The sequence below is a fragment of the Miscanthus floridulus genome, chromosome 1 (assembly GCF_019320115.1).
Source record: "Miscanthus floridulus cultivar M001 chromosome 1, ASM1932011v1, whole genome shotgun sequence".
Lineage (NCBI taxonomy): Eukaryota > Viridiplantae > Streptophyta > Magnoliopsida > Poales > Poaceae > Miscanthus > Miscanthus floridulus.
The window spans coordinates 69,571,062-69,586,803 of NC_089580.1; the positions used below are offsets into that span (position 1 = coordinate 69,571,062).

The following is a 15,742-nucleotide window of genomic DNA, read 5'->3' on the forward strand; positions in this document are numbered from 1 at the left end:
ACCTGACGGGTGCGCTTGCGCACACCCTTCTAGCGAATCAAAAAAAATCCCAGGCGATTCTATCTGATTCACCTAGGGGCTCGGGGGCTACACCCGACGTGTGCGCTCACGCGCACCCTCTAGCGAATCAAAAACCTCCTCAGGCAATTCTATCCGGATCACCCGGGGCTCGGGGGCTACACCTGTTGGGTGCGCTCGCGCGCACCCTTCGGCAGAATCAAAACACTCCCTGGGCGATTTTATCTGAATCACCCGAGGGCTCGGGGACTACTATTGGGGACCTAATACTGGAGTACCCAATGAGGTAGAGCTAATAACCATCAAATGTTGATGCTCTCAAGCAGAACAGAACACAATTGTAGTTCTTGTCCATATGACTGTGCCTCATCCAACCCCCGAGGGCTGGACTCCACCTCGTCTGACCCTCGAGGGCTGGACTCCACCTCGTCCGACCCCCGAGGGCTAGAATCTACCTCGCCCAGTGGCTAAGGGCTGGCTCCACCTCGCTCGATGACTAGGGATGGGCCTCACCTCGCCTGACCCCCAGAGGCAGACTCTACCTCGCTCGATGGCTAAGGGCTGGCTCTGCCTCTCCCAATGGCTGAGGGCTGGCTCTGCCCCGCTCGACGTCCTAGGACAGGCTCCATCTCGCCCGACGTCTCGGGGCTGGCTCCGTCTCACCCGGCAACTGCACCCTGCTCCTTCATAATGACAGACATAGGGTAGGACAGGACACTCAGGTCAACCGCAGTACTGAGGACCATACCTTGCGCACCTGCGAGAAGGTACTGTCAGGATACGACGGGATAGGCGCTTTAAGCCCTTTCTAGTTTGACAGAGCTCGGATAGTGTTGTAGGCGCCAACTTTTGTCTTACAATGTTGTGGGCGCTGCCGTTAGCCCTTGGACGCGGATCCTAACATAAGCATACGACAATCACTATAATCCAGAAGGGAACTCACATCATCTATAGTGATGGACGTATGGTCACTTGCCCGTCTACTCCCCGTAGGGTCATAGCTCAGCTCCCTGGCACGCCGCACCATCCATCGGTGTAGGACGAGACGTACCCACTTGCTAAATGAGGCTAGGGCACGACCCTATAAGGATCAACGAACACACCATCCCTGACATGGTCTGCCATGATAGTAGGACAGGCACAAGGGGAAAGGAAGACCCGGCTCCTTCAAAGGACCTTCTCTACCCTCTAGTTTTTTTCTCTTTCTCCCATCTGTAATCCCTGCTCCCCCTTGGTCTATAAAAGGGAGGGCAGGGTACCCCACTAGAAAGATAGATCAATTTCATACACAACATATCACACAACACAGTCAAGCAGCAACCGAGCTCTTGGCATCTTTTCGACCCTTCCATCAGAGATTTAGGACCTGTCCCTCTCTCGACCGTTTGTACCCCTTACTACAAACCTTTTTCGGTATTAATAATACGAGCAGCAACAAACTGTACGTAGGGACATTCTGCCCGAACCAGTATAAACCTTGAGTCCTTTAGTACACCATCCGAGCCTAACGCGTAATAAATATAATTTTACTAGTTGGTGTTTGTTCAAAACACCGACAATGAGCGTGAAGACATCCAACTGGGCGGCCGAAGCTCGGGCACCGCTTGGACGCACGCCTACCTGCTGACGGCCGAAGGTCGAGCACTGCTCGGAGCTCCGGTGAGGTCTAGCTGGTGGGCCTCCAATGGTTGTGCGGCGAGGCATGGCTGACTAGAGAAGTAGCATGGCGTGGGTGGAGAAGGAGCAGGGGCTCGCGCGCTCGATCTTGCGCCCCTACTAGGGGCAGCAGCGACCTCAGCTCCTCGCGTGCCTCCATTGGTGGCGTCATCTCCATCGACGGCAGCTGCTGTTGCTCAGCAAGGGAGGATACGAAGAGGAAGATGAAGAAGATGATAGGTGGGACCACGCGTCAGTGATAGAGAGGGGCTTTCATGTATCCGGAAGCTGAAGCCATTTGAGTCCATATGAGAATACATGTTGTTATATACGTCTGTAGCGGGCTCAAATCATCTCTATACGTATTCCATGGTATTCTTGTGAGAGGAGAAAAATTATAATGGTATATTTTAAAATAGGCAAATAGTAATAGTGTCTGTCCAAACTTTAAAAATTATAATGGTATCAACCCAAAAAAAACCCTTTCTCTATCATGTATGGTGGAGAAGAGTGGAATGGTGAGGAACCGTCACCCTGGCCTAAACCCTAGCTAAAGCAGTACAGTGGACCTGGAGCCTAGGCCGAGCCATGGTGGAGGACCGAAAGGTTTGGAGCTGCTGGAGATGGGAGGACTGTTGTACAAATGTTCCTTCGAACAGGGTGTTCCATGTAGCAAGAGCGATTCACGTGTGCCACACATTTCGGATCGGACGTTGAGAACCCAGTTTGCACTCAGAGCATGTTTGGTTGGGTGACTTGCTTGGCAAAAAGTGTTGTCTAGAAATTGCCTGTAAAGCTAACGAGTTTTGCCTAGTGAGGCAAGGTTAGAGAAAGTCTGTTTGGTTGGATGTCTGTGCCTGAGAATGTTTATGCAAGTGAAATTTTACTTTTTTATTGTTTGTATATGATTAATGAACGCTATTATTATGTGTTTACTAAATAAATAACTTAAGTTAATTATCTATTATTTGTTAAAATATTAATTTAATTTTTTTAATGACATATCTCTATATGTATTTAATTATAGTAGAAAGAGATAAGTAAAGACAAAAAATTTATTTTTGTGTTTAGACAGTAAAAAAATGTCGCTATGTGACTCCTATTCCATTAGCTAATCATGGTGATTAGGCAAGACAACACTCATGCCAGAGCCAGACGTTATATTTCGAATTACACTATAATATTTTTCTGTACAAATATACAATAATTTATGGTGTCTTGAACCTGCTGTAATCTTGATCTTATGAAATTAATCAAGTGACCATTAATATCAATAAAGATACTTTGTGTTTAGACTAGGTAAACTACGCAGCCTGCACGACTGCCTGGGTCAGTCAAGCTCCGAGGGCTTTCATCCAAACACTGCACACAGGCGAACTCCAGGCATCTTGCGTCCATGTTCGTATCCAAACAGGCTCTCAATATTTTTGAGGAAATTTCTTGTGAACTATTAAAAAAGATCGCAATTCTCTGTGAGTCACTGAAAAAGTTCAGTGGACTTCAGCATCACTGTTCTACTTTTTTTTTTGTCCTCCATACCACTGCCGTTAGATTGGACTCCAACGGTGTCAAACTGCAGTTGTGAAAAGTCGAAAATACCCTTAGGTTTAAATATGTCATTAATTTTTTTGAGCATCTTAATGACTTCAAATGAAAAAACTCAAAACTAAAAAGTTGTAGATGTCATTGAGATCTATAATTTTCATATAAAAGTTATCTTCATTTAATTCCACAAAAAGACATGATTTGATATGATTAATATATCTTAGAAAAATCATATTTTTTTTGCTATATTAAATGAAGATAATTTTTATATGAAAATTATAGATCTCGACGAGATATACAATTTTTTAGTTTTGAGTTTTTTCATTTGAAGTCGTTAAGATGTTAAAAAAAATTAATGACATATTTAGACCTAATGGTATTTTTAACTTTTCACGTCTACAGTTTGACACCGTTAAAACTTATATAATGACAGTGGCATGGAGAGAAAAAAAAAAGTTAAAACAGTAACGTTGAAGTTCACTGAATTTTTTCCGTGATGGAATTGTGATTTTTTTAATGGCTGACGAGGAATTTCCCCAATATTTTTTGCCGGTTTATTTCCGCTCCTCCTTGGGGCGACCCGGATGCTCCACTCTTCTGCCTGCCGCGGCAGCCGCCTCCTCTCCTCTTGCAGCAGCAGCGGCGGCAGCAGCCAGTTCCTCCTCTCCCGCTTCGCGTCCACCCCCCTCAAAACCCTAGGTGCGCTCAGGACCCTAGCTGTCATGTCGTACCGCGGAGGGCGCGGGGGCGGCGGGCCCAACTCTCACCGCGGGCGCGGGCGGGGCGGTGGCGGAGGCAGGGGAGGCCGCGGCAGCGGCGGGGGACGCGGGGAGCAGAGGTGGTGGGACCCCGAGTGGCGCGCCGAGCGCCTCCGGCAGATGCATGGGGAGGTGAGGACACTCTCCCGTGCCTCGGCGTGGTGACGGGATTGGTTGTTTCGTTGCTATGTTGCCGCCCTGCTGACGGAATTCATGGATCGCGATGCCACGATGATGCTATGTTTTTTTTTTAATTTATATATGTTCCGAACTCTGCATTACTGACTTTAGCAGCAGCTTTGATTAATACTATCGATCAAGTTTCCTAGATAGTATTACCTCCGGTCCATACTATAGGTCGATTTGATTTGGCTCTTTTTACCCCGAGTTCCGTATCTCCTTAATATTTTTTGACGTTTTAACGACCAATTTAATGTGTGCAGTCCTGTAGTTTCCCCACACTTTGTAGTCCTATTTCCACAGTTTCAAACTCTGATTGCTGCTTGCTTTGCTGAACTGGTGGAACTGCCAGTTGGATCCATCATAAAACACAATTTGGTTACATCTCTTCTGGTATAACCTATTTTGCTCTAATTTGATGTTAGGGATATCGGTTGAGCATGTCATACTGCTTTTCTATCTGCTCACTTTGGTAAACTTTGTCTATTGTGCTATGCAGTTAGCCTGAGATTCATGGTTTCAGTAAATTTGCTCCACTTGTTGTACACATCAAATAAGTTCTTGCTCGCCTTGTAGCAGTTACTTAGAAAGTTTTGTATGCTCACAATCTTCAGGTGGAAAAGGTTGATGAGAATGAATGGTGGAACAAGATTGGGCAATTAAGAGAAGGGTCCCAGCAGGAGCTAGTAGTCAAGCGGAATTTTGGACGGGATGGACAGAATATACTTGCAAACATGGCTCAGAGACAAGGGCTTTACTTGTAAGGATCAATGATGCCTGTTCTTCACTTCACATCTTTATGATCATTCTTCACTAGCAAGAATAGATGCAATGCCTGGCTTTGATCTCTGTTCTTAAAGTTGGGTAGTGCTATCTATATTTTGCACCATTTGATACCTACTGTTTTGCCTATGAACCACACTTCAAAGCTGACAAATTTTACTTTACCTGGTTTGCATTTTAACCTGGGGAAGATAGTAATGCATACAACAGAGGGAAGACACTTGTTTTCAGCAAGGTACCGTTACCTGATTATCGAGCAGATCTGGACGACAGGCATGGGTCAACACAAAAAGAGGTACTGTGCGTCCAATTGATACTTTATAATAACATGATTTTATGTGTCATCTTCCTGATCACTGTTTATATTTTTACTGGGGCAGATTAAGATGTCTAATCAGACAGAGGCGCGAGTCGAAGACCTTTTGTCCAGGTCAAAGTGGAACACCAACAATTCTGCAAGCACATCTACCGTCTCAATGAGACAATTTTTGCCTAGCGCGTCCTCGTCTGTTGTTGAACCAGCAGCACCAATTGATAAAGAAAAGCTCAGTTCTCAGCTTAGGGATTTGCAGAATTCAAGGAAGGTATTGCCAGTGACCATGGCCCCCTCCGTTTCCCTCCCTTAAAATATCCGTGAGCATTCTTCAGGGATCCCACCATCTGTATTTTATTTCAGATAACAGCAAGTGCTAGATCAATGCAATCTTTCAGGGAGAAATTACCTGCATTCAGCATGAGAGAGGAATTTCTGAAAGCGGTGGCAGCCAATCAGGTAAGTTGTCTCCAATGTTTGTTCTACTTCGCTGTTGCTCCAATGTTGTATTTTTGCTGTTGTATCTATGATCTGAACGTTCTATCTGTACAACTCGTGGTTTATAGCCTTAGTAGCCAGCATCTTCCATTTTATGCTCTGTTCTTCTTAGTGGTTATTTGTTTCCCCTTTGTTCAAAAAGTAATGGACATAATCACACAATTGACATGTGAAATAATTTGTGAATTGATGGACATAATCACATAATTGACATGTGTTCTCAGCATTTCTTATGCACAACTGCTGACACAAGTGGTGATTATCCATGCTTGCTGTGATATTGATTGCACGTTTAGGTTGTGTATCTGTATAATTCTAGAATTGCTCTTATTTTTTTTGGGAACGAATTGCTCTTATTAGTTTGTCCATTTGGTTCCTTTTTTTCCACTCTTAACTTGTTGAGCTTTCCTGTATCAGGTTCTGGTCATTTCTGGCGAGACAGGCTGCGGTAAAACAACCCAGCTTCCACAGTTCATCCTAGAAGAAGAAATAAATAACCTCCGCGGTTCTGATTGCAGCATAATTTGTACTCAACCCCGCCGTATATCTGCCGTTTCAGTAGCAGCAAGAGTAGCTGCTGAGAGAGGTGAAGAACTTGGCAAGGCTGTTGGATACCAGATTCGCCTTGAATCAAAACGATCTGCACAAACACGGTTGCTGTTCTGCACTACCGGAGTTTTGCTTAGAAGACTGGTATGCCTTCATTGTAGAATAGTTTGCATATTCATATCTTGAGATGACTTGGCCACATGATCACTGCTTGTTTTCATTTATCCGCTTTCAGAATTAAAATTGAAGTAAATCTTTCCTTTTTCTTTATTTGTTACTCCCTCCATTCTCGTATACTTGTCCATGGCTTTGGGAGAAAACGCTCCACAACACTTGTCATTGAGGATATTAAGAGTGTAGCCATTCTAGTATTTCCACTCTCTACCCCTGATTAAATGCTCCAGTAGAAGAAAAGTGGCTATATTATTAGATTTAATAGGGTTATATGGTCATTTCACATTGATTTTTTTGAACTAGTATTTCTTTGGTCTGTGCGCATGATGTGCTGTGGACAAGTATACGAGAATGGTGGGAGTAGTGGATAGAGATTGTTGCTCTTTGTTGTGTAGAGCACTGGTAGTTTTGTTCTAAATAACTTACTTGGAGGCAGCTCCAGAATTGATAGTATAAACTTTCTTGCAGAAGTTGCAGGACTAAGTTTCTTTGTAACTATGAGTGAAAATATTCTGTGCACTCTAGTACTGTGACTCATCTCTTGCAGTAGCTGATTTTGTAATTTACGCCCATGTACTTTTAGTTACCTGACTTATGATCTCCATACCTAGGAATACCATTGCTGGAATATTTTGCTCAGTTCAACCTACCTTAACACTTGCTGATGCAATTTAATGCACCCGATTGTTTTTTTTTGTATGCTTTCATTTTAGTTTCGTTAGGCTTGAATTTACTGCAAACAATATATAAATTGCAGGTTCAAGAGCCTGACTTAATTGGGGTGAGTCATTTACTAGTTGACGAAATTCATGAACGTGGCATGAATGAAGATTTTCTCATCATAATACTGCGTGACCTTCTACCAAGACGTCCAGATCTTCGCCTTGTACTGATGAGTGCAACTATAAATGCTGAACTATTTTCCAAGTACTTTGGAGATGCTCCAGTGATGCACATCCCGGTACTGTAATGTTTCATGAACAACATCAAATTGAAGACATGATTGATTGTGTCTGGATGTTATATATTTACATTGAGGTGTTTTGAGCAGGGGTTCACTTTTCCTGTTGCTGAGTTGTTTCTGGAAGATGTTCTAGAAAAGACTCGTTACAGGATCAATTCCGAACGTGATAATTTTGCAGGTAGTTCAAGGAGAAAGAGGTTTTCATCAGTTAAGAGTGATCCACTATCTGATGTTTTTGAGGTAAACTTCGATTTTGAACTTCTTTTCCCCTCAATTAGTCAATTTAGTACTGATGAGCATGGATTAGTCTAGCTGTGTACTTATGATATATGCATTGTGGCACACTGATTCAGCACTTCAGCTGCAAGTACAGATAGATAAAAAAATCTAATGTGAAAACAATCCTTTCAGAAATCATTTTGCTTAGTTTTCACACAAAGTACATTTTGGTTGCTCACTGTGTTTTTTTTTTCCAGAACATTGACATTAATAAGGAGTATGGAAATTACAACATTACAACAAGGCAGTCCCTTGAAGCTTGGTCTGCTGCTGAACTAGATTTGGGCCTTGTAAGTACTGTGCACTTTTTATATAATTGAAATGCATCTATTAATTCCTCAAGTAGCTGGAAGTCATTTTTTTTGTATAATTCTTGTTGCTACACTTGCTTCACACATGTAAAATTGCATTCAAGTGAATATACATCATAGTTATTGTTCAAAATATCATGGGGCCATTCACCACACAGTTAATAGACTGTATGTTTGTCAGATGTTTGTGAGAAATACTGGAGTAATTGGTGAAGAAGCTTTCTGTACACCCTCCATGCTTAATTTTTTCACCTTTTGCTTTACATGATTCATTAGAGAACCATAGATGTCCCTTCTCTTCATCATGGAGGATACATTTCTGATTTCCTGCTTCGTTATTTCATCCAGTCTTGCTCTGACGTAATACATTATAGTATGGTGTTACCATAGCACCATGTCAATAAGTTCCCAAGTATTGTCCTGTGCCTAAACAGTAATTTCTGTTGTTCCAAGTTAATTTATTTCATGTTTTTCCTTGTCACATTAGTTAACTGCATGGCTGTACTGTGTTCACATTTGTGCACAAGAATTATTATTTAAACCTAATACACTGCCAACCATATCCAGGAAAAATAGTTGCTGCTAACACCTCTATGTTGACATTTTAGGTGGAAAGTACAATCGAGTATATTTGCCGTTATGAAGCAGAAGGTGCAATCCTTGTGTTCCTTACTGGCTGGGATGAAATTTCAAAGCTTCTGGACAAGATTAAAGGGAATAATTTCCTTGGCAGTCCTAATAGATTTCTTGTTCTTCCTTTGCATGGTTCTATGCCAACTGTGAATCAACGTGAAATTTTTGACAGACCACCAGCTAGTATGAGGTGAGCCACTTAGCTACTCATTGAGAAAATAGTTATGTGTTAGGTTCCTGGGATGATGAGGAATGGGACGGGTCAATCCCCTTTCAGTAAGTGTTTGGTTGAGGGGCGACAAGGGATGGGTCTGTCTCCTAGGGGAATATTCCCCTTAGATTCAGGTTCTCCCCATCCCCTGAAAACAAGCGGATGGGGTAATCCCTTTTCGACGCCGTTGTCTTCTGTCTTGGGGTAATCCAGAACACAGGCTGGGAAGATCACATCCCCTCTAGTCCCCAAAACAAACACATGCTAGAATCTTCAGTGTGTTCTGGATATGATCATGCTACATATCCTTAATGTTTTAGACAAGGTTTTCTTTTTTTTTATCTGCATACCTTTGGCATCTTTCCACCACTATATGAAGACTACTGGGTTTGTGATCCTTATCATTGTTAGTACGTTTGATTATAAAATGTTGTTATGCTGCATATGTAGCTCATAGATAGAGTTGAAGTTACAAAACTACTTTCTTTTTTTTATCACTAAGCAAGAATTGACTTCTGCCATGTCCCTTCCAGTATCCTTTTGAGCAATGTGTGCTGCTTCAAAGTATTTGTTCTTCTCTACAATATTTTCTTTTTTCATTTCTCATTATTTCTGGGTTTTGCTAAATAGCTATTCTGTTTGTTCTGATTTCTGAATGTTTTCTCTGTATTTGAACTAATTGTAGCTCTTTATAAATGGTGAGACAGTGATGTTCTTGTTGAGTAATTTTAGATTCTTTTACTTTTCTTATTGTCTATTAACGATTTGTTTGTAATTTCAGAAAAATTGTTTTGGCAACCAACATTGCGGAGAGTAGTATCACTATAGATGATGTTGTCTATGTGATTGATTGTGGTAAGGCCAAGGAGACAAGCTATGATGCCTTGAATAAGCTGGCATGCCTTCTTCCGTCATGGATATCAAAAGCTTCTGCTCATCAGGTACCTTACTGCTGACAATATATAACTAGGTTCTTTGCAGACATGAAAAGTCCATTAACAGATGTTCTCTCTCTTTATTTTGTTCAAAGAGGAGAGGTCGTGCAGGCCGCGTTCAGCCAGGCTTTTGCTATCGGCTCTATCCAAAGATCATTCATGATGCAATGCAACAGTTTCAGTTGCCTGAAATTCTCAGGACTCCTTTGCAAGAACTATGCCTTACCATCAAAAGCTTACAGCTTGGAGCAGTATCCTCCTTTTTAGCCAAGTCACTGCAGCCACCAGATCCACTTTCTGTTAAGAATGCAATTGAGCTTCTTAAAACCATTGGTGCACTGGATGATACGGAGGAACTCACTTCTCTCGGTATGAAAATTTTCAGTTAACCTGCATATAAGAGTGTCTATTTGATTTTATTCCAGCTGTTTACATAAACCTCTCAAATCTACTTCGGTTTTGTGCAGGGACACATCTCTGTACTCTCCCACTGGACCCAAACATTGGGAAAATGCTGCTTATGGGATCTGTATTCCAGTGCTTGGATCCAGTATTGACAATTGCTGCTGCTCTCGCATATCGTAATCCATTTGTGCTCCCAATAGATAGAAAAGAAGAAGCTGATGCTGTCAAAAGATCATTTGCTGGTGACTCCTGCAGGTAATTATTGTAAACAATTCTGCCACTGATATTAATATTAAGGATTGAAGGAACGTATAAGGATGTTTTTTGAAGTACCTGATTAGTTGGTATTTCTAATTTGTTTACTATTCCCTCCATTTCAAATTGTAATAAGTAAGCTTTTCTAGATTCATAGCTTATTCTACGCACCTAGATATACATTATGTCTAGATACATAGTAAAAGCTACATATCTATAGAAAAGCTAGAATGACTTACAATTTGGAACAGAGGGCGTACCATTTTCTTGAGTGGAACAGTAGGGTAAACACCTACTGTGGTAGCTATATTATTGTATGTACAAAAAAACTGTACAAGATGCTGTATAGATACAAAGGATAATAGGGGAGGCTATCTAGCCAAGCCATGCCTAAGGTTCTAGAAGTATCTATCAATCTACGTCATCAGAGAAGCCTTTCTTCCAAGACAAGGATGGGCTGCTTATTACTCTCTCTGTTCCAAATTGTATAAGTTGTTTTAGTTTTGTGCCAAGTCAAGCTTCTCTAACTTTGACCAAGTTTATAGTCAAATATGTATTTACAAAACTAAATAAATGTATTATCAATGCACATTTCAAGTTTGGTTTAATGAAACTATTTTGATGTGCTAGATGTTCATCCATTCTCCAATAAACTTGGTCAAAGTTAGACTAGTTTGACTAGGACAAACTCAATCAAAATACCTACAATTTGGAAGTGTCATTGTGTTGGTTCCAAGTATTCCCAGCGTCTATGATGAAATCATGAAATTTTCCATGGAGTGCTCAAAATTCTGCTTTGCTTGATTCACCATGTCAAAGAAAGGAAGGGGCAGAACCCAAGTGATTCTTGTATATTGCCAGCATGCTTTACTGAGTACTGCTGATGCTTCTTCACTTATAGCACCTGTAGGATAGTTCCTTTGATTGCTAGCAAGGTTCAAAAAGGAGCTAGACTCTAAGCCACTGATTAGCGCCTAGGACATCTAAACGTAGATTAAACATGATTAAGCGTTTATACACTAGCTACATATCAAGAGATTTATAGTTGCATAAATGTGACAATAAATAGAAAAGGAAGAGCTGTGCCATAATAGCGCACTGAGCCCACTAGGGGAGGAAGCCCACTAGCCCATCTGAACACCATAACACCCAGCGATGCCCTATCACCACAGATTTCCAGTCAGTAGACAATCCCCATTCTCACGCAGCCACGCCGCCTCTCCTCTGCCTGTGCACCCCCATCCATCTCTCCACCTCTCCATGGCGCACCACCTCTTCTCCTGCGCTCACCCTGTCTGCTCCTCCATGCACCCCACCTCTACTCCGCCTGTGCGCACCTCGTCCTCTCCCCCTTTCGTGGCACCCCTGCTTTGGCTGCACACAGCCACGCATGACCCTTTGGAGAAATCGAGCAAAATGGGCTAAATTGAACAGAGGGTGAGCGAAATCGAGCATAGATGGAATCACAACAACAAACCATTTTGCCATCATAATCTCGTCTCTTCTCTTCCTTCATCATCCATGGGTTCTGACAGTTATGCTATGTTTAATTGGACGCCTATGGCCTAGGCGACGTGCTAGGTCTCTGTGCCTAGTTCCTAAGCGAGCGTTTAATGACGTTTTTTTCGGACACTGGTTGCTAGAGACAAACATGCAGGTGTAGATAGCTGGGAGCTATTCTGGTTACAACGATGACATTCATTACCGATTTCATGCAAAAGTTGCTTATGTCTGGCTGATAATTTCTTGCAATTTCTTTTCCAGTGACCACATTGCTCTTCTTAAGGCGTTTGTAGCATGGAAGGAGGCTAAAAGGAGTGGTAGAGAGCGCACTTTCTGTTGGGAAAATTTTCTGTCCCCCATGACCCTGAAGATGATGGATGACATGCGAAATCAATTTTTTGATCTACTATCTGATATTGGGTTTGTTAGCAAGACAACAGGAGTGAAGGTTATGTGCCCTCTTTCATTTCAAACATGTCATTGATCTAATTGTACAGCTGTATTCATTTCAAACATGTAGTTGATCTAATTATATAACTATGTTAGCTTGTTTTGCCATGCACTTCTATTTTATTTCAAACATGTAGTTCATGAACACTAGTGGGCATATCATGCCTGAGGTAGACATGAAGGAATGAAGCGAAAAGTGCATTGGAGTATCATGGACTTGTATTTTGTGCATTTGAGAGAAATGTAGACGGACTTATATTTGGGATCAGAGGCGTACCCCACCCACCCACACACCACCACCCCAACCACCCCCAACTGGAATCTCTTTCATGGACCAAAACCTTATTTTCTGATATTTTAATTCCTGGTGCATCTAGGTGTTTTATGTGTTATTATGTGCATCCTCTGTTACCACCTACTTGAATATCACAATATTTTGATTGTTGCCTAATAACTAAATCTATAAAATATTTGTGAATTATGGGACATATAATTCTCTACATTTTTGAAATAGTTCAGGGTGGCTTCTTACTTCCATGCTATAACTTCAGGCATATAACCACTATGGTAATGATCTGGAGATGATTTGCGCTGTTTTATGCGCTGGGCTTTACCCAAATGTTGTGCAATGCAAAAGGCGAGGCAAGAGGACTGCTTTCTACACCAAAGATGTGGGGAAAGTGGATATTCATCCATCATCAGTCAATGCATTCATAAACCAATTCCCATTACCTTTCTTGGTTTATAGTGAGAAGGTGAAGACTGCTAGCATTTATGTAAGGGACTCGACAAATATATCGGACTATGCCCTTCTACTTTTTGGTGGTTCGCTTAGTCCAAGCAAAACTGGAGAAGGCATTGAGATGCTTGGGGGTTATCTTCATTTCTCGGCTCCAAAGCGTACCATAGAGTTGATTCAGGTATAGCCAGCTCCGCTCCAACATATTGTCTCAACTTTGAAAAAAAATATATCTTTAATTGATTGTGTTATTTTTGCTAAAAAAGTTGTTTTTGTACCTCGCACTTTACAATTCTTGGCCCTGTTTGGATACTGTCTATTTAGGTTCAAATCCTTTTGAATTGAATCTTAAATATTCTGTTGCAACCCCTCTCACCCAAACACGCCCTTATGCCTTTTGTTTAAAATATTGTTGGTGCTCGCTAAGTGTCTAAATTCTTTATTCTGTTGGAAACACTGCCCTCCAACTGTGAAGTTTCTTGTGTGTGTGCATTTACTGATATCATGACATTTTTAGTATCCCAAGTTCATTCTAGTGAATGTAGTAAGATGCTACCATTCATTTTAGTTAACACATGTACCTGTGCATGCACATACTTGATTTATACCCTGGTCTTCAACGAAAATTGATCGGCGCATAAAGTAGTTTAGGATTAGATTATATAGCTATATATTCTTCTAACTTGGGACTTATTTGCATTTAACAGAAATTAAGAGGTGAATTGGACAAACTCCTTCAGAAAAAGATTGAGGAACCGGGACTTGACATCTTTTCACAAGGAAAGGGTGTCGTGGCGGCAGCTGTAGAACTGTTACACAGTCAAAATTTCAACCATTAGATGCCAAATATTACACGTTATTAGGACAAGTTTCACACTAAACGAAAGTGATACCAGCGTATTCTTTTGTTAATATCTGTTGCAGTTTGGTTCCTAAGATGTTTGAGACATTGCCATAACACCAGAGGAGGTTTATCAACAAATTTTGATATTTGACACCGAACCCGCAGCTTCATTGTTTTTAACACCCAGTTTGTGTGCCTTAAAAAATTCTAAGGCCTAGCCTCTTGAAGCTCTCAACCTTTTAAGGGCCTGTTTGATTAAGCTTCAGCCTAGCTGTTGAGTTATTTTTAAAAACATGGTATCTGAGCAGATAAATATTTACTCTAAATTAAAAGCTGAAACTGTTTTTTGGTGTGTTGAGAAGCTAAAAACTTATTCCAAAAGCTAATAGCCAAAAGCTATAATCCAGTCAATTTTATTCAAAAGCAGTCCTGAGGGATTAAAATTATTTGGGGCGGAGCCAGGATTTGGACATAATATGGGGCTGTTCAAACAACTAAATAAACATTTGTGTTACAATGCCTCTCTCAAGTGATCCTTCTATCTTCTATCCTCTTCAATCTTGATCTCTCTTTCCTCTCTCCCCACAGATCCCTCCCCCCCCCCCCCCCCCCCCCCCCCCCCCCCCATGAGAGATGGGCTTGAGCATGGTGCTCACGAGATCTAAGTCTGCATGTTTAAGTTCTTCACATATCCCTCTCAATTTTTGTGTCAAGATCAATCCTAGCATACATCACACACCTTATCTTGTAAGTTCTTGACACCTTGTTTCTTCACATCTCGGGTGGCATAGCTCGCTTGAGTGTCGTTTGAGGACCGTACACCCTGGTTGTAGGAACAAGTCGGGCCATTGCTCTCTTCTCTGGACTAGTTCTTTTTGGTTTGGTTTAGGTCGATTTGAGATGCTGTTTTTTTTTTTTATTTCAATCCAACATGGAACAAGCCCTCCCTTCTCAATAAATATAAATAGCGATGGTTAATTGAGGATATCCAATTAAAAAAACAATCGGGGCTGTTCCTTTTTACCTTTTTTTCTGAATATCTACTTTTCTAACCCTTATCGTTGTTTGTTTATCGTATTTTTTGCGTTTTATGTAATCACGTGTTGGTAGAGATGGGATTCGGACCATGCCACATGAAGTCAGGTTGTGGCACAATCTTTTGGTATGGCACGACGAGAATAATTTTAGGTCATGCTTTCCTTAGAATCTCAACACGAATGGGTGACATGACAAGACCCATATTTTAGACCGTGATTGAACCGGCACAACACAAAAATGGCATATAAGCACGTCTATAATGCTATAATGCAATTGCCTACAATTATTATCATATATTTACCCAGGTCCCGTTCGCTTCGCTGAAAAAGTCGAAACACTGTTCCGGCTGATTTGTTGTGAGAGAAAAACACTATTTCGGTTGAAAAAATAAGCTGAAAAAGACAGATTATAAGAGAAGCGAACAGGGCCTCAATTTGGTATGAAAATCATTGGAACTTTTATTTTAGTAAAAAATGGTGCATACAAAATATACTTTTTTAAGTTACGAGTACACGAACAAAACAAGCAAAAATATCATGAGAACGTGTTTGGGCCGACATGGCATAGAGGTGGCCGGCGGGCCATGGACTCTATTTGTGCTAAAAGGAAAGACTTGTCGTGCCAGCATGTCACAACCCAATGTATGACTAGAAGTCAAGGTCTGAAGCGACACAAAGCACAAGAGGGCCGAGCCAGGCAAG

The 15,742-nt window shown here is 41.5% G+C and overlaps 1 protein-coding gene across 2 annotated transcripts; it reads left to right on the forward strand.

Annotated features, from left to right (window-relative positions):
• Window positions 1–3,777: 3,777 nt before the first annotated feature.
• LOC136535748 (DExH-box ATP-dependent RNA helicase DExH1-like) lies at window positions 3,778–14,161 on the forward strand. Of its 2 annotated transcripts, none has more exons than XM_066528132.1 (16): window positions 3,778–4,109; window positions 4,772–4,917; window positions 5,136–5,235; window positions 5,321–5,524; window positions 5,617–5,712; window positions 6,169–6,444; window positions 7,232–7,435; window positions 7,526–7,678; window positions 7,915–8,007; window positions 8,637–8,851; window positions 9,654–9,813; window positions 9,903–10,176; window positions 10,275–10,467; window positions 12,232–12,418; window positions 12,972–13,340; window positions 13,867–14,161. In XM_066528132.1, the coding sequence occupies exons 1-16, from the start codon at window positions 3,804–3,806 to the stop codon at window positions 13,996–13,998; spliced, it is 3,108 nt and encodes a 1,035-aa protein (XP_066384229.1). In that variant the 5' UTR covers window positions 3,778–3,803; the 3' UTR covers window positions 13,999–14,161. The 2 variants fall into 2 exon arrangements, with proteins under 2 accessions (XP_066384229.1, XP_066384239.1); XM_066528142.1 differs by having other exon boundaries at window positions 3,973–4,109; window positions 5,132–5,235.
• Window positions 14,162–15,742: the final 1,581 nt, after the last annotated feature.

What these genes read in the sequence shown, in the direction of transcription:
- LOC136535748 (XM_066528132.1), top strand. Translation starts at nt 3,804, where the DNA reads ATGCTCCACTCTTCTGCCTGCCGCGGCAGCCGCCTCCTCTCCTCTTGC. An exon ending in TCCGGCAGATGCATGGGGAG is followed by an intron (nt 4,110 to 4,771) that starts GTGAGGACACTC and finishes CACAATCTTCAG; the next exon opens with GTGGAAAAGGTTGATGAGAA. An exon ending in TTTGCTGGTGACTCCTGCAG is followed by an intron (nt 10,468 to 12,231) that starts GTAATTATTGTA and finishes TTTCTTTTCCAG; the next exon opens with TGACCACATTGCTCTTCTTA.